This window comes from Desarmillaria tabescens (genome assembly GCF_030435595.1).
Source record: "Desarmillaria tabescens strain CCBAS 213 chromosome Unknown EV420scaffold_60, whole genome shotgun sequence".
Classification (NCBI taxonomy): Eukaryota; Fungi; Basidiomycota; class Agaricomycetes; order Agaricales; family Physalacriaceae; genus Desarmillaria; species Desarmillaria tabescens.
Window position 1 is genome coordinate 17,534 of NW_026848359.1, and position 18,442 is coordinate 35,975.

At 48.0% G+C, this 18,442-nt stretch overlaps 8 protein-coding genes and 1 non-coding gene across 9 annotated transcripts; 3 read left to right on the plus strand and 6 right to left on the minus strand.

Annotated features, from left to right (window-relative positions):
• The first annotated feature begins 607 nt into the window (after window positions 1–607).
• Window positions 608–1,230, plus strand: EV420DRAFT_1064399 (uncharacterized protein). The gene is made up of 4 exons (XM_060465597.1): window positions 608–636; window positions 701–787; window positions 859–999; window positions 1,075–1,230. Exons 2-4 carry the CDS (start codon window positions 751–753, stop codon window positions 1,158–1,160), a joined length of 264 nt encoding a protein of 87 aa, XP_060324555.1. The 5' UTR covers window positions 608–636; window positions 701–750; the 3' UTR covers window positions 1,161–1,230.
• A 70-nt stretch (window positions 1,231–1,300) lies between these two features.
• Window positions 1,301–2,748, minus strand: EV420DRAFT_1278066 (O-methyltransferase-domain-containing protein; the record flags this gene model as incomplete). Its single annotated transcript, XM_060468062.1, has 8 exons — window positions 1,301–1,438; window positions 1,500–1,640; window positions 1,695–1,849; window positions 1,906–1,960; window positions 2,016–2,348; window positions 2,399–2,495; window positions 2,553–2,606; window positions 2,660–2,748. Coding segments are annotated over 8 exons (1,062 nt in total), but the record flags the coding sequence as incomplete, so codon positions are not given.
• On the minus strand, window positions 2,702–4,311 carry EV420DRAFT_1064371 (uncharacterized protein). Its single transcript, XM_060465596.1, has 3 exons — window positions 3,962–4,311; window positions 3,093–3,903; window positions 2,702–3,034 (listed from the first exon to the last, which is right to left on the minus strand). Exons 1-3 carry the CDS (start codon window positions 4,142–4,144, stop codon window positions 2,916–2,918), a joined length of 1,113 nt encoding a protein of 370 aa, XP_060324557.1. The 5' UTR covers window positions 4,145–4,311; the 3' UTR covers window positions 2,702–2,915.
• EV420DRAFT_1064370 (uncharacterized protein) lies at window positions 4,312–5,264 on the minus strand. The gene is made up of 4 exons (XM_060465595.1): window positions 5,202–5,264; window positions 4,779–5,144; window positions 4,428–4,722; window positions 4,312–4,375 (listed from the first exon to the last, which is right to left on the minus strand). Exons 2-3 carry the CDS (start codon window positions 5,086–5,088, stop codon window positions 4,532–4,534), a joined length of 501 nt encoding a protein of 166 aa, XP_060324558.1. The 5' UTR covers window positions 5,089–5,144; window positions 5,202–5,264; the 3' UTR covers window positions 4,312–4,375; window positions 4,428–4,531.
• A 2,286-nt stretch (window positions 5,265–7,550) lies between these two features.
• On the minus strand, window positions 7,551–8,801 carry EV420DRAFT_1315037 (Lactonase, 7-bladed beta-propeller-domain-containing protein; the record flags this gene model as incomplete). Its single annotated transcript, XM_060468646.1, is given in 4 exon segments — window positions 7,551–7,782; window positions 7,814–8,049; window positions 8,063–8,118; window positions 8,170–8,801. The coding sequence occupies 4 exon segments, from the start codon at window positions 8,780–8,782 to the stop codon at window positions 7,551–7,553; spliced, it is 1,137 nt and encodes a 378-aa protein (XP_060324559.1). The 5' UTR covers window positions 8,783–8,801.
• Window positions 8,802–8,889: 88 nt separating this feature from the next.
• EV420DRAFT_1576810 (Intradiol ring-cleavage dioxygenase) lies at window positions 8,890–10,514 on the plus strand. Its single transcript, XM_060474511.1, has 6 exons — window positions 8,890–9,267; window positions 9,323–9,664; window positions 9,717–9,740; window positions 9,792–9,925; window positions 9,980–10,101; window positions 10,209–10,514. The coding sequence occupies exons 1-6, from the start codon at window positions 8,916–8,918 to the stop codon at window positions 10,306–10,308; spliced, it is 1,074 nt and encodes a 357-aa protein (XP_060324560.1). The 5' UTR covers window positions 8,890–8,915; the 3' UTR covers window positions 10,309–10,514.
• A 431-nt stretch (window positions 10,515–10,945) lies between these two features.
• Window positions 10,946–11,016, minus strand: EV420DRAFT_t249. The gene has a single exon. It is a non-coding gene; the product is annotated as a tRNA-Gly (tRNA).
• Window positions 11,017–13,182: 2,166 nt separating this feature from the next.
• EV420DRAFT_1064440 (general substrate transporter) lies at window positions 13,183–15,704 on the plus strand. The gene is made up of 11 exons (XM_060465599.1): window positions 13,183–13,318; window positions 13,369–13,417; window positions 13,482–13,651; window positions 13,703–13,761; window positions 13,814–14,021; window positions 14,078–14,184; window positions 14,242–14,494; window positions 14,551–14,976; window positions 15,028–15,133; window positions 15,190–15,293; window positions 15,346–15,704. The coding sequence occupies exons 1-11, from the start codon at window positions 13,282–13,284 to the stop codon at window positions 15,387–15,389; spliced, it is 1,563 nt and encodes a 520-aa protein (XP_060324561.1). The 5' UTR covers window positions 13,183–13,281; the 3' UTR covers window positions 15,390–15,704.
• Window positions 15,362–18,228, minus strand: EV420DRAFT_1064446 (major facilitator superfamily domain-containing protein). The gene is made up of 15 exons (XM_060465600.1): window positions 17,834–18,228; window positions 17,658–17,783; window positions 17,512–17,607; window positions 17,428–17,459; window positions 17,313–17,377; window positions 17,235–17,250; window positions 17,145–17,177; window positions 16,991–17,089; window positions 16,670–16,828; window positions 16,485–16,573; window positions 16,228–16,405; window positions 16,105–16,172; window positions 15,797–16,044; window positions 15,671–15,725; window positions 15,362–15,612 (listed from the first exon to the last, which is right to left on the minus strand). The coding sequence occupies exons 1-13, from the start codon at window positions 18,037–18,039 to the stop codon at window positions 15,859–15,861; spliced, it is 1,353 nt and encodes a 450-aa protein (XP_060324562.1). The 5' UTR covers window positions 18,040–18,228; the 3' UTR covers window positions 15,362–15,612; window positions 15,671–15,725; window positions 15,797–15,858.
• Between the last annotated feature and the right edge of the window lie 214 nt (window positions 18,229–18,442).

Sequence of the window (18,442 nt, forward strand, 5' to 3'; positions counted from 1 at the left end):
CACTGAGGAGAGGGTGAAAAATCGGGAAGAAGTGAGCCAAATGAACTTGGAAAATTAATACTAGTGTCCTTTCTGCATCATTTGAGAAAGAAATTACCTTTCCCAAGCATCGCAACTGCACATAATGCGGAGAGGATAAAAAGACGCGTTCGCGATTCGGGATTGTTTACAGACGCATTCAAGTTGATTTTACTGGCCCCCATCATACTCATCCTTCTTTTGATTTTCGTGTCACTTAGCACCTGAACAGCACGGTATGTCGTTCGCGAAATCGGCCACACTTAACAGAGTGTTATTAAGATGAGGCTTCAACAACGTACATTGTGATGAGGCAGTGAGGAGATGAAGGCAGCGGCCGAGGATGGCGAGAGCTATTCCCACGATTGACCTTCGGACCGTACGCCGGTATCAGACTACCTCTGATCTCAGCCTTCTAAGCTTTTGTACCGTGCGTCGTCCGCATCGTTTCGTTCTCGTTTGATATCACTGGATCATTTATGCAGATTACCGATTTTCCTGCAGTTGTAGAAAGCAAATCTCTCACTTATCGCAATAGGCTGTAGTGTTTCCTCTTGATTCCCCTAGGTTTGCTGCCTGACACCCACGTAACTCGCTCGCCTATGTCATATTTTGCAGGTAAAACGTACCGACCAACTTCCGTGTGCGACGCCCGAATATTCTTAACGATTTAAATGAGCAGCTATACCTTCCTTCCACCAATAAACCATGGTATTGTGCCCAACCTCGTAGATGCTTCATTCAAGTCAAGCATGTTTCCGATTCGAAGGTCAGGCCGCTGCTATTAAAGGATCACACCACTTCGTCTCATTTGTTCTCATACGCTTACATGCAACGTAGAGCAATCACTACCTTTGTTCTATTGGCTGTTTCTGTTACCACGTCGGAGCTCGGCGTCGAGACCCAATCTATATCCACGCCATGCTGTTCTTTGTATGCACCTTGCGATGGTTTATTGCAATCGTCACTGTCGCGCCCGAGGTATCTTTGTGGTATTTCTTGCAAACGAAGATCGCTTTCTTACCCTATATTTTGGCCGCACTCGTGATTGTTGAGCGAAGCAAGTCTTCAACATACTGCTGCGTGGAGTCAAGCAGCCGTGTCCATGTTCACAGAATAAGAGAACCGACAGTGACATTTGAGGACCTGGTTGAAGCGGTTGAAAAGGAACAGCCGGCCTTTGACTGGGCCGGGAGATGGATCACAATAATTGAGGTTATGTGGGGACTGTACATCAGGGACGTGGCCAGTGTATAAATCCTGCGTTCCCAAATTATTCGAGTTAGACGGGAATGGCCAGAATCTGTTTGTGAATCGAACCGGGGACAGTGAAGACTTCTTCTATCTTCCAGCTTTCGCTTCCCAAAAGATCGATAGATGATCCGAGTGTGCGTTCCTCACCTCCTTGCGACGTGTACATCTGGAAGGTTGAGTGTAAGGGAATTATCCACCAGCGTAGAAAACCAAAAGATATGCTTCACCTGTAGGTCTCCGATAACGGTAATCGAATTGGCCCTTCCCAAGTTGGCCAGCAAAGGAGGGGGAACGGGAAGTTGACCTGCGCCTTTGATGCTACTAGTCAGGGACTGTGTTGTTTCATTGGGACGCGCATATGGAACAACCTGAGGTAGAAGATAATGAGGATCTGTGATAGAGACAAAGGAAATATAAATTACTTGGTCAATGACGAGAAGTTTGGTGTCCTCAGATGCCGCAGATCGCAATTGCTTCAAGATCTTGGCTGCAACAGACTTGCCGTAGTCGTGGAAGATCATCCGGCACATAAACACAGCAGGTGCTCTGACTTGTTGCGGCGTGAAGAAGTCATGAACTGAAAATGGAAAACCATTAAGGCACAATGTTTCCGGAGGTAAGAAGATCGTTCACCTTGCAACGTAACGGAGCCACTAGAGACAGCGTCGGCCGCATTCGCGCTCCAAAACTACACTGAATCAATTATGAATAAACGAGAAATGAATCGACCTGAAGAGGAATACCTGCTTCACTTGCTCGATAACCTTGGGTTTATCTTGAACCACAATTTTCAAGGATGGGTGTTCTTTGTGGATTTTGAGCATAGTATGGCCCATACCACCGCCGACATCCACGACAACGGATCCGTTCGCTAGACTTCCCCATTGAAATCCTGACCAAACACAGTGAGGTGAAGATCCTATTGTGCCATTCATTGTGTGCTTATCTGCCAGGATTGCATTCGGAGGGTCCAATTTCGCCGCTCCCTCCATGGCAGAAGCAAATCTCTTGAGTCTAAATTCGTTTCCCGGCTCTTCGTACCTATCAAACATCTGCTTGTCGGTCTTGAACACGTACTAGTTATCGAGTAAGTCTATGTAAATGAAAGGAAAAGTAAAGAGCTTACTGAGAAAGGACAGTCTTTATGATCATCCGAATGGCATAACCGCTTGTCGAGCAAGACTTCAGTCAAGTACCCCGAGCTCTTGAAGACTTCGTCGGCACTTTGGTAACGACGTCTCAGTGAGGAACAATCACGGATGTATGAATAAAATTGGTACCCACGCTCTAGCAAAGCGGACACTCCAGGAGACCCAACATGCTTGTTTTCAGGACTGTATGATTCTCATGAGAATGACCGGTCTTCCCATGGAAAAGACGAGCAGACCTAGCCTTGATATCGTCCACAAATTTGAGTGTATCCATTATAGATGAAATCCTGTTGTTGCTGAACGTGTCAGGCGCCGTTTCATTGAAGCCTTGACTGTGAAAGACACAGTGACGGTACGGTAGTTGTATCTCATGCTTTGAGCCCTAATTATGCACCACGAGCAACCATGAAGCGATGTCATTGTGCGAACGTTATGAATCTCCTCGTAAGAAACAAACACAGTACTGATCGAAATTTGCTCTGAGCGCTGGCCTTACACTTTCGGAAAACTACCATGGCTACCATGGCATATGACTGACAGATCGCTTCCTTTGAGAATAACATGGTCTTCGAACATGTCGTCAAAAACGACATGATATAGATGCGGAACGTCTGGTAGCAAAAAGACGTGTAAGCTCGTTTGCAAACGAGAAGCAGCACATTATCGTACCTGGATGTGATTGCACCGGCTGCGTCACCCGATAATCCACAAAGATATACTGCGTCATATCTCCTTCCTCAAGCCGTTGCCCGTAGTTTTGGAACCGCGGATCACGACCGCCATCCAAACGATTCCCATCCCTAGTAAGCTCAATACCCCACTTCTTGTGCGCCAAGAGAAAATCAATCCGGCCTTGACTTTCACGATCTGGATTGGTCCCAAAGTCTGGAGACAAAACGATAGCACCATCTGTCAAAGCTGACGCAGCTCTGTAAAATTCCGTAAGATAACGACTTTCAAGTGGAGTACCGAAGCGAACTGGCGGGTCGCGAAGTAAGGAGGGACGGAAAAGCGCCGTGACTTGACAGACAAGATCGAGAGGACTCTCGAAAGATGCCTCGAGTTCACAAGGAATGAGGTGATACGAAAACCAGCATTGAAGAAGAGGAGTGGAGAGGGAGATAATCACGGTGTTGGGGAAATTTCCGCACGCAGAGGTGAATACCCATCCTTGGCGGATGGCTGTTAGGCAAGTATCGCCGTGAATCGGGTCATCAAGGAAGACCCATTGGTCCAAGTCGTCGTATTGGACGTCCAGGATTCTTCTTTCGGTGCAAAAAAGAGAGCCATGTCTTAGCAACCGACGGAAAAATGCCGCAAAACTTGGGCGCCCGACATCCGTAATCAGTGATTGAGGAGGAAGTCCCTTTTTGAGCTCACAAGCTCCTCCGAGCTCGTGAACGAACTTCTCGAGGCTTGGCGCTGCAGCTTCAAATTCGGCGAGGGAAAACTTGCTGCTGCGAGGTTGAGCCAATATGTTCTGGAATTCAATGTTCAAGAGTTAGTATATCTGCATTCGACTTCATTGGACAGCTGACCGCCGTTTGCAAAATCCCGTAGAGAGCAGTAATCGCACCAATATGACCACTGGTCCACAAAAAGAAGCATCTCTCCAGTTCCTCATCGATGCAACAGTCAGACCGTTGTCGTACATATTCAGAGAATTCTGTTTGAGTGAAATGAAGTCCAACGGGAGAATGGTCTGTTGGCCATAAACCCATGTGAGAGTGCTTGTCAATATATATCCTATATGAGGGGCCCAGTCTGGCAGTGGGGTCATCGTATAGTCCAAAGACAGCGCCATATCGGCAGAATATGATGATCCGGATGTCTCTTACTAGACGTGCGTCCTTGATCCAGTTCTAGAGTTGCCTGTCATCATACGAATCTTGCATATCGTCCATCAATAGCCACGCCGGACGCTCACCGGCTTCAATGAACTCTATGGAAACCTTAACAACTGACAGTCAATACCTAGAAGCGTGTGTGAACAATAGGCCTTACCGAGGCTATTCGGAAGAATCTTTCCTTGAAAGCTAAGTACCCTGGATTATCGCCCGCTGTCCATTTCGGCACATAAAAGACATTGGCGTTTGGTTCTTGCTGTATTATATAGTTGGATAAAAGATCCAGCAGCGTGGATTTTCCACTACCCGGAGGGCCGCGCACCTAAGCCTGCCAGTCAAACAGACGGAACACTTTGAGAGAATTAAAGTGTGTACGATAAAGGGACTTCGTCCCCACCACAATATTTGATTATAAAGTGCACGGATCGTATCCTCCCGCTTGCAGAAAACGTCTACGAAAGCAACAGTTATCACTACGCAGGTTTGCAAGGGCAAAATTCGCGCCGACCTTTCAAAGGAATCACTTGATTATATCGCCGAGGATAGGCATACACAACACGTAGGCCGTCATTTCTCTGCGGCACTTCCGAAGCCAGCGCTACGTCTGGAGTTGCGTAGACATGGCCCGTGCTTGGGAGGTTGGCATCCAGCGAGATGAGCGGGTAGTCAGGTAGTTTGACCGCATTCATAATTGTTTTTTGCAAGTCCGCAATGGTAGCGTCCGATGGTACTGTCATGAAGACCGATTGTCCAGGACGTAAATATCTCTCAAAATCATCTTCTAAATTGACCAAAAATTTAATTCTTTGCATGGTCATTCTTGTACTAAACGGAGGGTGAAAAAAAGATTCCGAGTGAACCAGGGACGGGAGAACTAGTGTTTAGAATTTTATTAGTGTCCTTCTTCATCATTGAGATTGTTGTACATTACCGTTCTAGGTTTTTGGGAATTAAACGTCGCAAGTGCACGTCAAGGTGAGAGACAAAGAAAGGTTGGCCGCGAGGTCTGAGACGAGCTTATGACGAGCTAGCGCTATCATAATGTCTGACTGATAGCACTACACTGACCACTCCTTCGTCTTTCTCTTCACTTCATGACATAGAGCCTGAACATCATGATAAATCGGTTATGAAACTAGCAACACAACAAAGAGTGATTAAGATGAAGTTTCGGCACTTCAGCATCGTCGTGTTGAGTGAGACTTCGGAGGGTGAGGAGATGTTCCCACGGTCGACCTCTCGGCCTTCGGACCGTTCGCCGGTATGCCCTTCTCTCTTAGTCTCTCTTCTATTCTTTTGCGATCCTGCCACCAAGTACTATAGCACCTGCAGCATAGACATATTCCAAACAACAAGGCTTGTACCATGTGTCTAATTCGTTTTTCTTCCGTTTTCCTTTGATGTGCCCTCCAATATTTAGAAAGTGAATTTCTTGCTGAGAGTCACAACCTGTAGTCCCTCTTCAGCTTTCTCTAGGATCGCTGCCTGACACCCATGCGACTCGCTTACCTATATAGCGCTGCATGAAAAGGTATATCTCATGATCCACCAGAAAACCATGACCTTGGCCCCAACCTCGTAGATGTTCCTATGTTCTCAAACGTAGTATCGACCTTCGTCTGGCCTCGAATGGTGTGGGCGAGGAGGATTGATCAAGGTTGAGAGATGGCCTGTCAACTAGTCACCATCCACGAAGTGAAAGAACGGGCGTATCCCCTATTTGCATACTCTCTCTTCTTCGAAGGGGTCTCCCTACATACATAATAGGCTGACTGTGAAGCGATCTGGAAACTCTCATTGACTCTCTGATGGCCTATCGGAGAAGCGGCTTCGTCGCTTCCCGTCGCAGGGTTCGATTCCTTGCGGGACTTCCTCGATGGCATATGTTGTGAAGCCTCTTGCTTCAAGATCTTGTCTTTGGGACACTAGCTATCCCGTAACTTCAGACAAGTTCTCGCATTGTTCTTTCTCGCGGCTTCGGCCTCTAGCCATCGCTATCTAGAGCCTTTCAAGTATTCTTCGTCTTCGCGTCGTTTTATTAAAAACTGGGGCTGAAGACGGCTGTATCTCGAGGACATCGATTCGAGATATATGCTACCCACCAAGTCCCGAGGCGCCATGTACTTCGCAGTTGCAGATCCATTTACCTAACCGAATCACCACGGCGATATGGGACCCGCAACGCGGCCTATATTCAGCTCTCTATTGGCATATCGGCGAAGCGCAAGCTTTGAAGGCTGGGTTCGACCCCGTCCTAAGAACGGGAGGGTGTGCGCTGCGAGATTTTTTGTTTTCATCTTAGATTCGATGCCTTGGTCCTTGGACGGTAGGTTTTACTTTTCTTTTCATTGCATCTAGTTTCAAACAGTCTATTTATATACCAGTCTATACCTCCCAGATTGTCGCTACCACATCCCTTCCCGTCCCTCTTCGACTCTAATATGCAAGTTCCCATGCTCTGGCGGTTCCTCTAGACGATCAGCGTAACCTTCGCCTGACTTCTCCCTTTCTCGAAGCCTCAGGCCTCAAGCTCAAGTCTTATGCAAGCCCCCAAATACATCTTCGGAGCAGCGGCAGGGCACTCTCCTCGACCGTTTACATAAATGACGGACAGCATACAGGAAGATGTATTACGATCTAAACAACTCTCTGATGGCATATCGGGGAAGCGTCTACAATACTTCCCCGTGTTGGGTTCGATTCCCAACGAGGGAGATCGCAACATACGCCCTCCTGGCAGCCGAGAGGACGTATGTTGTGTTTTTTTTCTCTCTTATAAATGCTCATCAAATGACGCGCCGTTTATTCTTTCAATACGCTGGGCTCAAAATCGACTGCCTTGGAGGTTCAGATATTCAAGCATACGTCTGAGTCTGGCTGTGACTCAAGTGATATTAACGAACATGAATAACAACCCTCTGGTGGTGTATTAGTATGGTCAGTGTACCTGGGTTCGAGTCCCGGCCAAACACGAGGAATGGAATATCTGTGTTTGATGTTTTTTGCCAAGAGTGATCAGAGAAGATCCTCGAGACTCGAGGAAGCTACGTAGAAGCGCCAAGCTCGAATCTTCAACACAACCATCGAAATGAATTTTCGGCCATTCTTTGTCAAATAGTTAAATAAGTATAGTCTAATCCAGTCTAGTCACAGAAGGAGGTATCATTCCACTCGGCTCATAGTATGCATACGCAACGAAGAGGAATAACCGAGTTCTGCCAAGTTCGAAATTGAAGTAGCGCGATTGGTCTAAGCAACATACGCGACACCATTGGCCGCTCTACAGTTCATCATGCCGCACCACTTCCTCGGCATCTACATCTGCGCGCAAGAAAATCGCGTGGCTCCCACCTTGCATCTCCGTCCCAGAATATGCTGCGACTTCGCGTATCCCACCTGTATCCCAGCCGTCCCATTCGAGTATGCGTACACTCGCACAGGGTTCAGGCGCCTGCGTGCATGGGTCGTCGTCTGTTAAGACTATCCATAGGGACTCGGCTGGGATAGAGAGACTCCTGGTCCGTGGTCAAGGTGGTAGACGACGAGTCAGAAGCCTTTGGGAGCAAGTCGATAGCGTGGGCTTTCCCTCCTGAGGTCGGGGTCTCGTAGTACTCGACTTGGCCGCTAAGCAGACCGGATGAGGAGAGAGAAAAGACAGAAATGTATCCTGGGTCGAGGTGCGTTGCCCTACGAGCGGTCGCAAATATTTGCTTAGCTGAAGGCGCGAGTAGCAGTGTGTCACCCCTGTAGGAGCGCGATGAGCCGGAAGCGTAGAGGGGCTGCGAAGAGGACGAGTTTGAGAGATGGTGTAGGCGCCGTATTAAAGGTGTATACGACTAATTTGTTGCCTGCAAGAATCTCAAACAGTCCGATTTTCGATAAAGGCAGTGAAAACGTACTGTGTTCAGTCACGCAGTAGACAACCTCTCCGTTTGGATGAATTTTAACGTGCCGTGGACCGTCTCCTGCATGACCTTTGGATTTCGCTACGCGTTCGAGTGTCCCGTTGTTACCTCTCTTAAAGACATGGATCTCTTCCGTCCCGAGGACCGGAACAAAACCATAGTTTCCGTCTGCCGTGAACTCTATCGCATGGGAACCGTATCTCAGCGCTTTCCTTGTCTTATCGGCTTCATCCAGTTTTCCTGATTCGACAAATAGAATCTCTTGTATTTTCTTTTTCCATGCTCCGGTTGCAGGGTCAAGAGTGTGAATCTCTCCTGTGGGACCACCCATTGAGTAGGCGTGAGAGTCAAGTATCGTGATATAAGACGATGTTGCCGTTATGGGAGTACTGCCGATGTGAGCTAGCGAAGGAAGGGACCACGCATGCAGGGCCGGTGGAGAAGCCCATGTCGTCGCGTACACGGCCTGAGGGGTCTGTGTAATGTACTGGTGCGGGCCGATGGCGGGTACGGTGCGGAGAAGCCGGAGAGAGCGGTTGAGTGGCGAGAAGGCGAGGAGGAAAAGAGAGAACGAGGTGAAGGAGCCGGAAAGAACGTGGATGTCCATTAGATGGGGTAGGAGTTTGCGGGGACTGATTATGTATATCAGCGGAAAATAATTAAAAATCAAATATAGAAGCGGAGAAACTACTCTCCGGCTATATAAGGCATCAAATCATCGCCACACCTAATCCCCCGCGATGATCCTCCTTCCTTCCTCCTCCTTCCTCCTTTTCTTTGCATTGCTGCCAGCTGCCCTCGCCCACTCAAATCCTAAAACGAATGCAGAAATAGAGGTCCAGCGTTCCTTGCAGCAGGCAGCGTACCACTGCGCACCAGCAGTAGCTCAGTTCACCGCTCAGCGCAAACGGGCTTGGGCTCAAAAGGTCCTTGCCGGTAACCCATCGCTACCCGCCTACCAGGATCTATTCACCTCATACAATAACGCTATCGATGGAGAGAAATCCGTTCCAGGCGAGGAGGGCCAGGAGCTCATGAGCTGCACCCCGGTAACAGAAGAGGCCAAGATGGAGAACAACTCCTGCGTGTTGAGTACGTCTAACCTATTCCCTATCTTTTTCTATTTCCTGACCGTCGTATCCGGTAGCCCCCATCGTAACGGAAGGTCCTTACTATCACCTTGCCGGTCACCCCATACGCCAAAACATCGCCGAATACCAGGCCGGCCTCCTCCTACTCCTTGACATCGGAGTCATCGACGTAGAAACATGTCAACCACTCCCCAACGTTCTCGTCGACATATGGCAAGCAAACGCTACCGGCCACTACGCAGGACACCCCACACCGAAACCTGAGCTCGTTAACGAGAAACCCCAGGTCGGTGGGAAACGAAGTGGTCTCCTCAGTGCTTTCCCCAGAACAAATGATCATGAGACATTTCTACGAGGTGCTTGGCCGACTAACGAGAATGGAGTCGCACAGTTCACGAGTACGTTTCCTGCTAGTCTTTTCGGTTTCACTCTAACGCTATCTTTACGTAGCTATCTTCCCGGGTTACTACACAGGTACGCAACCCCCATCTCGCGATACATCACATTATTAATCTTTCTGTACAGGTCGCGCGACACACGTCCACACCAAGGTCTTCCAATCATGGACAACCCTCCCGAACGGCACGTTCGAAGGGGGCAAGCTCTCCCATGTCGGGCAGTTCTTCTTTGACGACGAGGTAAACCTTCAAGTTGACAAGGTACGTATCCCGACCCACGTATTTCCACCTCATCTCACCCCAATTCCCTCCCAGATGCACCCTTACACTACAAACCCCATCAAAGACACTATCGGCCGCACGCGGAACTGGCGCGACTCGCTGAATATCTTTGAAGACTCTCAAGGTCCGGAGGGGAAATATGATCCCGTGTTCAAGTATGTGTATCATTTTTGCGGTCACCTGCTCTGGGTGTGCGATCCCGTCGCGCTGGCTTCTTTTCTATTATAGTGTACTAACGGCGCGCGTGTTTTTCTTTAAATAGATTGCATCTCCTGGGTGGGGTTATCAACCAGGGTCTTGCGGGGTTCATCACGATGGGTATTAATACGAGCGTTGAGGTCGATAATTGGTGGAAGGGCTAGATTTAAGCAACAGCTGGATCATGATATAGGCATGTATGATTATGCGCTACAAACCAATGGATATTGCACTGTGGTGTGCTCAGATTAACGTACAGTAAAACCAGTGAGGCCAGCAACGCGAGGGGACCAAGGCGTCAAACTAGGCTTTATCTCGCACCTTATTAATAAAACTGTGTTTATTACGCATCTTTACGGGACTACATGAGACAATACGCGGTGCATTAGGTCTTCGGTCTGAACTGGCAACGGAATTTCAGTTTAAGTACATTTTTGGAGAAGAAACCACAGGATTCCTTTCAATATTAAACATTAAGATTTCATGAGATGTCATATTCAAACTCGAACTTGAGGTTCAGAATTCTGAAAGTGAAGTTCCTGCGGCTGCCTGGGGCTGAGTCTGAGCTTCAGTCGGCCTTTGACTCCTGGAGTTTCAGTGTAAGGTAGTGCACGAAAGCTAGCTTTTGATACACCGTTACCCGCCACGGCTTATTACCGGTAAGTCACCCTCCTTGCTGAAGGGACTGTTGTGTCAGGTAAGAAAATGTACTGATGGCACTACAGTCATCCGTGACTACACTGAGCACTCTAAGATATCCTGAATATCATGAGGGAAGAACAAAAATCGAGGACAGTGCTTTGCATTAAAGGGGAATCGAACCCCCGGCGGGTCGATGGCAACGACCCAGGTTACCACTACCCCATTAATGTTCACAGTAGTTGCAATGTTATGTATCTAAAATGAGGTTCTTATCAGAGCCTCAACCTTTTTACTTTCTTCCTCACTTCCTTAAGAAACAACGACCATCTCGCTTGGCGGAGTCGCGTTGTTCCCGCAGACAATAGCTCCGGGACCTATCGATAGGAACTGGTGAGCTGGGCAAAAAATCATGTCTCAAGCAAGTTGCAGGTAAATGTTCCACATGCTAGATAATCCTCCGCTCGAGCTCATCTCCTTAGTCGCGAACATCCGGAATCAGAGTACTCTAACATCTCAAGAGGTCTGTCAAGCTATGGTACAAGTCAGCGTCATGGTTTGCGAAAACTTCAAATTCCGTTCCTGTGTGTTCGCCCGACAGGCTACGGATGCTTGTTGTCTCAGCTTCTTGTTCTTCAGGCGCAGAGACTTCGAAGTTTGAACGTTTATGCGGCTCCACGGTCTGTGAAACTTATTTTCTCAAGCTCTAAATATAAAAACAGCTTCAACCATCTCGCGGTGGTGCGGCCCCGAAGGGCGGAGGCGTGTTATCTCAGGCGATAAGTTCTATTTATGATTCTTAGTGGGCTCCTTGGGAATAAATCGGCGACCATGCTGCGCATTTGCATATCTCGAACATCTCTTGTCACCAGGTACAAGACTCTCAGGCTGGGACGTGACCTTTTTTTTTGTCTGGCCCGAGATTCTTTCTTTCACGAACTCGGCGAGCTGACGCCGACAGTCTACGCACGGCGTCGAACGTTCAACACTAGGTAACAACGGATATCGATTGCTCCGTGTCTGTGTCGTAATCTGGGCGTTTAGACAGTCCTAGACGTCTATTGGGTCTATTCGGTGTCTTTCGGTGGGTTTCGAAGAGACAATGTCTAGCCTGTGCCTTTTAATTCTGTCTATTGTTCAGACAGCGGCATAATTTGCGGAGTCTGGGTTTTCCGTGTCTACAATGGTAAGCACAAATGGAAAACTAATGTTCCCATCAAGAAGCTGACTGTCTGTCGAGCCCTTGGGGCATGGTACAAGTAATCATTCTTACGTATGGTCAAATATCAGGCTGCATATTGCAGTCTTAACGAATCGAGGCGCGAATTCCAAGTTGCTTCGACTCGTTCATTGCGATACCACTGAAAAATGGGGAGGTAAAGAGGCTACTTGTTATGCTGCGTATTCAGGGCTCGGAGTGTCTTCTCTCGTTCCTGACTTCAGTTATTCCCTGAACGCGATATATCTCATTAACATCAGAAAGCGTTGAAATCCAGCATATCTCCCGAAGGTTGACATGGGACCCTTACGCAGCTACATTCTCAGCATGTCGTAAATGCAGGAGAATATCTGTCGACACGGATGGACTTGATGAAGATCGCCACAATGGTCCAAGACTCATACTATGTCCAAAGGACAACCGACGAGGTGACACTGATTGTGCCAAATTATCCCTGTCTACCGCATGTGCAAGACCCGAGGCCTGCGTGTCCAGACTAGCGCAGGAATTTAATACTACCGTTTCTCAAAACCCTTTTGGCACTCTTCCAGATTCTTTCAATTATCGTGGTCTCGTGTCTACTGATGCAGTTTATACCACAGGAACGTATCGCGGGAAGGCACATATAAATTATGGGCCTGGTCAGCTGAGACTACCATCTTCTGTCGATCTCCAACGGTACATTTTCGACGTTTCGTGAATGCAACTAGATACTAACTTCTTCCATACGCGGTCCCCGGAACATCTGTTACCTCTCGAGACAGACGTCTAGCACTTCCTTCCGATAGAGCATGTTTCTGGCCACAAAACTTAACAGAGACGAGCGATTCACGCACTAGAACCTTGTAGGACCTCAGGGTGACTCTTGGATTCCACGCTTCGTCGCACACATTAGCCGATCTCAAGGATGCCCCGCATGGACACTGTTCAATCAGGCACAATTCCCCGCCATCGGCAAATACTCGCTGGATTTCCCACTGCACTCCATTCTCTTGGCTTTTTTATGTACACAAATTCAGCATTCCAGTCTCCTGCTCTTCAAAAATGCCCTGTTCTTTTATCTACGGTCGCTGATGCTTGAACGTGGACTGACGAGGAGACAAACGGGACGACAGACGACAGTCGCGCGTTGTGGGGTAAACTCGGACCGTCGGGCCGTCCATTCCCCACATCCGCTCCTCGCGCAGAGCAAAGCGGGTTGGTCAGGTGGGGAAGTATAAAAAGTCGTGACTGCTGTACACATGTTTGTGCTTTCTTCCCATCACATACGTATCGCACCATGGAGGGAGGCAGATTCCAGAATATCCGGGTTTATTGTCAGTTTTTAACCTATCTTTTCTGTTTTTATCCTCACGGTGTGCTGTAGGGCTCGCGTTCGTCGTGTACTGGGGGATCGTGTTATTCGGTTATGATACGTGCGTGGATATTCTTGAATATCTCATTTCGAGCTGTGGTGTTTATGCGGTGTTTGACTGTCAGTGGTGTCGGCGGCGGTGTTGTTAATAACCCGTACTTCCAGCAACATTTCGGAATGTACAACGCCGATGGAACGCAGGACACCCATAAAGTAAACAACATATCATCAAATGTTGTGTCCGTTCTCCAGGCTGGTGCTTTCTTTGGCGCCTTGGGTAGCGTGCCGATATCTCGTGAGTCTGTATCCGACGCTTCTTTTATCCGAAAAGTTCATTCTATATCAGCCAAGCTCGGGAGAAGATACACTTTACTCGTATATTCTCTCTTCTTTTGTATCGGTGCGGTACGTCAGGTTCTTGTTGCATCTTTGTTCTATCCTCAGATACAGCGCTTAGATTCTAACGACCATAGCCGAGTCCCCTTCAAATGGTCTTAAGCTTATCTATGGAGGGCGAGTCATCTCTGGTGTTGGAATAGGTGGGATTTCGGCTATAGCTCCAGCCTATGTCTCCGAGTGTTCCCCCAAAGAAGTCCGAGGACGGATCACAGGGATGTTCCAGATCATGGTGGCCACTGGAGTCATGCTGTCCTACTTCATTAACTGTACGTGTATTCAAGCTATCCACCACTCGCTTTAACTAACAATGATACATCCGAAGATGGTATTGGTATTCATATTGCCGGCGGCACTGATGTATGGAGGATCCCATTCGGGTTCCAGCTTGTACCGGCTGGTATCATGACCTTTGGATTGTTGACCATCAAGGTGTGCTCGTTCACATGCGTTTGTATTAGATACCGATCTGAACGAAGAAAATCCCAGGAATCGCCTCGTTGGCTTGCGTCAGTTAACCGAAAAGATGACGCCCTCAAGAACCTCGCATATCTGCGACGGCTTCCACCCACTTCTGAACAAGTGCTGCACGAGATGGCCGAGATAGAAGCCGTTGTTGAGGAAGAGCGCTTAGCTCGCGAAGGTCTGCATTGGAAGGAAGCCTTTTTCGGAAAAGGCAACTTCATTCGATTCGTGATCGCCTTCGTCATTTTCCTCTTGCAGCAATGGTCTGGTCAAAATTGTACGGTCCCATTTTTCTTTCTTTTCTTCAGCTGATGCTTATCCTTACGATTACAGCTGTGAACTACTACGCTCCCCAGATTTTCGCATCCATCGGTTATACTGGTACCAAAAATTCCCTTCTAGCATCAGGAATCTACGGTGTTGTTAAATTGGTATCCACATCCTTATTCGTCTTCTTCGGCGTTGAATGGCTTGGACGAAAACTATCCTTAACAATTTCCGCATTTGGAATGGGTATCTTGTTCTATATCGTTGGAGCACTTCTAAAGACACACCCACCACCCGCGACTAGTTCCTCCGATACCTCGGTAGTATCCCCTGAACCAGCCAGCCAAGCCATGGCGGCTATGCTGTACATATATGTTTGCTTCTACTCGATGGGATGGGGACCACTACCGTGGGTTTACGTATCAGATATCTTCCCAACAAGGACAAGGCATTACGGCTTAGCATTAGCTAGTGCTTCTCAGTGGCTGTGGAGTAGGTCTCCCGCATGATATTTATGTTTGCACTTCGCTGATCGGACGACAGATTTCGTGGTATCCAAGGTCACTCCAGATATGGTCACCAATCTGGGCTGGAAGCTTTTCGTAATGTTTGCTACCGTAAACGTCGGCGCAATGGGCCTATTTGCAATGTATGTATCATCACGGCATGCATGTTTCAACCTCCGTGCTGACTGTCTTCAACAAGTCTAATCCCAGAGACGAAGGGCCGTAGTCTTGAAGACATGGATGTTATTTTCGGTGCGATCAGCAAGGAAGAGCGAGACAAGAACATCATCAAGCAAGAACACGGTCAGTCGATTGCCCTTATAAACGCTTCAGAACTTGCTGACCGGAAACGTAGAACTTGAAGCGAACGATCATTCAAGCATGCACCAGAAAGTCTGAGCTTCATGTTTCAAAATCATGACCAAGAATGCTCCCAGACTCTATGAATGACTCTGATGATATGCAGTTCCTGTTTTGTATTTTTAATCAAAATGTCCACGGTTTTCGGGCGTTCAACGACTAGACCATCCAAACTTGGCAACTTTTTGGTTTGAGGGACCATGAGTGTCAGGTAGATCGACCACTCGATCGTTTACACTCGATCGCCTTCTGAGATCGAGATCTTAACGAGGATGAATCGACACCCTTTTCAATCGTTGTAGGATCGTTTTTCAACTTACCCGGCATGTAGTTCCATGCCCCTCAGCTAGGAAATCCTCAGGGTCCCAAGGAGTGCTACGTATGTCAATTTATGAGGAACGGCGGGAGCACAAGTTTGACGTGACGTTACTGCCAAAAGCACCCACCCCGCACCCCAAACCAGTGACATAGATGGAACCCAAAAAAAGCAGACGATGTCGGAAGTGCATCACACCAGCGCGATTGAACCTTCCTTGGCATGGAAAATCTGGACCATGACAGCCATGGAAGCTGACCCCAAGAGCCAACTACCCCCGAAGAGCTGTACAGGGAGAAAATTGATCTTGCCAGTGAGGGGGTTGGTGTGAGAATCAAGAATAGCTCCTGAGATGGGAGGACCAAGAAGTGTTCCCGGCTGGCAAGAAGGTCCGTCAGAACATCAAGATCCTTGGAACCGTGATATGTATGTACACACCACAAAACTGGAAAACATGATTCCAGTGATGCTTGCTAGGCCTTCAACGCCGTACAGATCAGCAGCAACTGGATCAGCGTTGATTAGCGCCACGAACTAATGTATTTGGAGCGAACAACACACCAACTGGATACAAACTAACATAACCGCCGGTGAAAAATCCATAGATGGATGAAAAGGCCATCAAACCCGACAGGCTGCCAGCAAAAGGCCATATCGCCATTTGGGCAATACCACCCATGCATTGACACAAGGAAAGCACAGGCAAATGACCCAGCTGATCGCCGACTATACCGACAAGCTGTATGATAATAAGCGCCCAGTGATCCCCGCATGGAGATCGAAGCAATGTATTCTCCACGCCTAAAACCAGCACTTACCACGCGGCCTACGGCGGAAAAGGCCGATATGAGAGCTGCAGCATTTGCACCATCCTGAGCGCTGCGCTCCAGCTTATTGATGGCGTAGTCTAGAACAAACGAGTTGAGAAAAGAGAACAAGAATGATAAAATGGGCAGAAAAGTGAGAATCGTTGAGCCTGTCATTGTGATACCGCAAAACGTACCCGGAACATAGAAAATAGGAACGTAGAAGCCAGGACCACTGAGCAATCCAATAGAACACAGAAACAAGAACACGTTATCCGTCAGCAATGTTTTGTCCACCTTCGTGGCCGGCTTGGCCGATGTACGGGGCCGAAGGTAAATATCAGCTACCCCAAGGGCTGAAAAAAAGGAGGTGGTTCGTTAGTGCGGTGCAAGCTTGAAGAAGAAAGATGCCGTAGAACACAGGATGAAAGCGGAACCCCGCAAAATCCGGTGGTGATGAACAGGAAGTTGCATCGCCTTTGAAGCATAGCATTGAAGATATGTCACTGAGGACTTACCAACCAGAGTCAACAATCCCGTGATTCGAAGAGCCCAGCGGAAGCCCAGGAGGTCGATGAGTCTCTGCGTAACGGGGCTGAGCAATAAACCCCCAACTCCTACAAACTCTGATATGTCAAAGTGAAAGAATGTCAAATGAAGGATCGAGCCAACCGTAGCCGCTAGCTGCTATTCCTGTGGCAAGTCCTGGATAAGATAACAAACATCAATGCTTCCTGTACTACAGCTTGGTGTAACGATCACCTCTGTGTTTAGTGAACTAGCGGCCACAAGGTAATCACAAGTTAAGAAGGCTGTGATGCTGATATGCAAAACGCTCACCCATTGCGAAGGGATACAGACGGCAGGAATGAATGCGAAACCACTCCCAACGCCGAATAATACACCTTGTGAACATAGTTTAAATGGCTCCAGGTATGGAGTATGTCTGACCGACCTTGAGTGAGGTATAAATGCCATATGTGAGTACTACATCAATGATTAACTTAGAAAACACCCGTCAATGCAGACTACTACTCACGAAAACGACGCGGAGATCAAACCGATGCACATAATGCACGTGCCGATAAATCCCGTTAGTCTGTAGCCGATACGTTGGGCCAGGATTCCAGCCAAACTGTGCGCAGTGGCGTAAGTAACACATGGGAACCGCTATTGGATACTAACATTCCAACGAGTGGTTGCCCAGTTGCTTGGATGGACCCTACCCAGGCCAGATCTGAGTTGGAAACAGGACCCAAATCGCATGATACGAAGTAATGGCTTTGGTACACTCCCCAGGAAGACTCGATCCTTAACAGATAGTAAAGCCCCATCGATCTGTAGATGTTTGTGAAACGTACCCAAGGGCGAAAAAATGAACTATGAAAGAACAGAAGACGCAGATCCAACCATAGCCACCGTCGGGCGAGGAAGCTTTGTCAGTATCGACGAGATCCGGGTTGGATACTCTGGGAACAACCAAGGTATCGGACGACGAAAAGGCTCCAGAGTCAACAGGTGGACTAGGGTCGTCTGCTGAATCTGGAGAGACTTCTGAAAGTGTCATATATGAAAAGTGGTTGAAATTCGAGCGAGTTAATGAGGGAAAATGAGAGGTAAGGAGGAAAGAACTTCAAGAGGTAACGTGCGTTTTAAGGCTCCTACGTGAGAAGGAGTATTCTGGGATCAGAACACCAACAAGCACGGAGTCAATGAGGAATGGCGACTGTCAATGTAATCAAATTAATGGCAGTGACAAAGAGACATGCCGAACGTCCATACAAGAACAGGGCTCGAGCTGTGTACAAAGAAGCGCCGCATGGTACTAAATGATCTGGCGCTTAACGCTACCTGGCATGACCTCTGCGACGAAACATTCAGCTGCATCTAACGCCGAAATTTGTGACCATCAGATCTGTATTTTGATTTTAAGCGCCCACATATTTTATTCGCTGATTGATTGGATATAG

What these genes read in the sequence shown, in the direction of transcription:
- EV420DRAFT_1064399 (XM_060465597.1), top strand. Translation starts at nt 751, where the DNA reads ATGCTTCATTCAAGTCAAGCATGTTTCCGATTCGAAG. An exon ending in AGCATGTTTCCGATTCGAAG is followed by an intron (nt 788 to 858) that starts GTCAGGCCGCTG and finishes CATGCAACGTAG; the next exon opens with AGCAATCACTACCTTTGTTC. An exon ending in TCGTCACTGTCGCGCCCGAG is followed by an intron (nt 1,000 to 1,074) that starts GTATCTTTGTGG and finishes GTGATTGTTGAG; the next exon opens with CGAAGCAAGTCTTCAACATA.
- EV420DRAFT_1064371 (XM_060465596.1), bottom strand. Translation starts at nt 4,144, where the DNA reads ATGGGTTTATGGCCAACAGACCATTCTCCCGTTGGACTTCATTTCACT. An exon ending in ACGGGATTTTGCAAACGGCG is followed by an intron (nt 3,904 to 3,961) that starts GTCAGCTGTCCA and finishes ATTGAATTCCAG; the next exon opens with AACATATTGGCTCAACCTCG. An exon ending in GCCGGTGCAATCACATCCAG is followed by an intron (nt 3,035 to 3,092) that starts GTACGATAATGT and finishes TTTTGCTACCAG; the next exon opens with ACGTTCCGCATCTATATCAT.
- EV420DRAFT_1064370 (XM_060465595.1), bottom strand. Translation starts at nt 5,088, where the DNA reads ATGACCATGCAAAGAATTAAATTTTTGGTCAATTTAGAAGATGATTTT. An exon ending in TCAAGTGATTCCTTTGAAAG is followed by an intron (nt 4,723 to 4,778) that starts GTCGGCGCGAAT and finishes TTGCTTTCGTAG; the next exon opens with ACGTTTTCTGCAAGCGGGAG.
- EV420DRAFT_1576810 (XM_060474511.1), top strand. Translation starts at nt 8,916, where the DNA reads ATGATCCTCCTTCCTTCCTCCTCCTTCCTCCTTTTCTTTGCATTGCTG. An exon ending in TGGAGTCGCACAGTTCACGA is followed by an intron (nt 9,665 to 9,716) that starts GTACGTTTCCTG and finishes ATCTTTACGTAG; the next exon opens with CTATCTTCCCGGGTTACTAC. An exon ending in TAAACCTTCAAGTTGACAAG is followed by an intron (nt 9,926 to 9,979) that starts GTACGTATCCCG and finishes ATTCCCTCCCAG; the next exon opens with ATGCACCCTTACACTACAAA.
- EV420DRAFT_1064440 (XM_060465599.1), top strand. Translation starts at nt 13,282, where the DNA reads ATGGAGGGAGGCAGATTCCAGAATATCCGGGTTTATT. An exon ending in GCTGTCCTACTTCATTAACT is followed by an intron (nt 14,022 to 14,077) that starts GTACGTGTATTC and finishes ATACATCCGAAG; the next exon opens with ATGGTATTGGTATTCATATT. An exon ending in TTGGATTGTTGACCATCAAG is followed by an intron (nt 14,185 to 14,241) that starts GTGTGCTCGTTC and finishes AGAAAATCCCAG; the next exon opens with GAATCGCCTCGTTGGCTTGC.
- EV420DRAFT_1064446 (XM_060465600.1), bottom strand. Translation starts at nt 18,039, where the DNA reads ATGACACTTTCAGAAGTCTCTCCAGATTCAGCAGACGACCCTAGTCCA. An exon ending in TTGATCTCCGCGTCGTTTTC is followed by an intron (nt 17,460 to 17,511) that starts GTGAGTAGTAGT and finishes TCATTGATGTAG; the next exon opens with TACTCACATATGGCATTTAT. An exon ending in AATAGCAGCTAGCGGCTACG is followed by an intron (nt 17,090 to 17,144) that starts GTTGGCTCGATC and finishes CAGAGTTTGTAG; the next exon opens with GAGTTGGGGGTTTATTGCTC.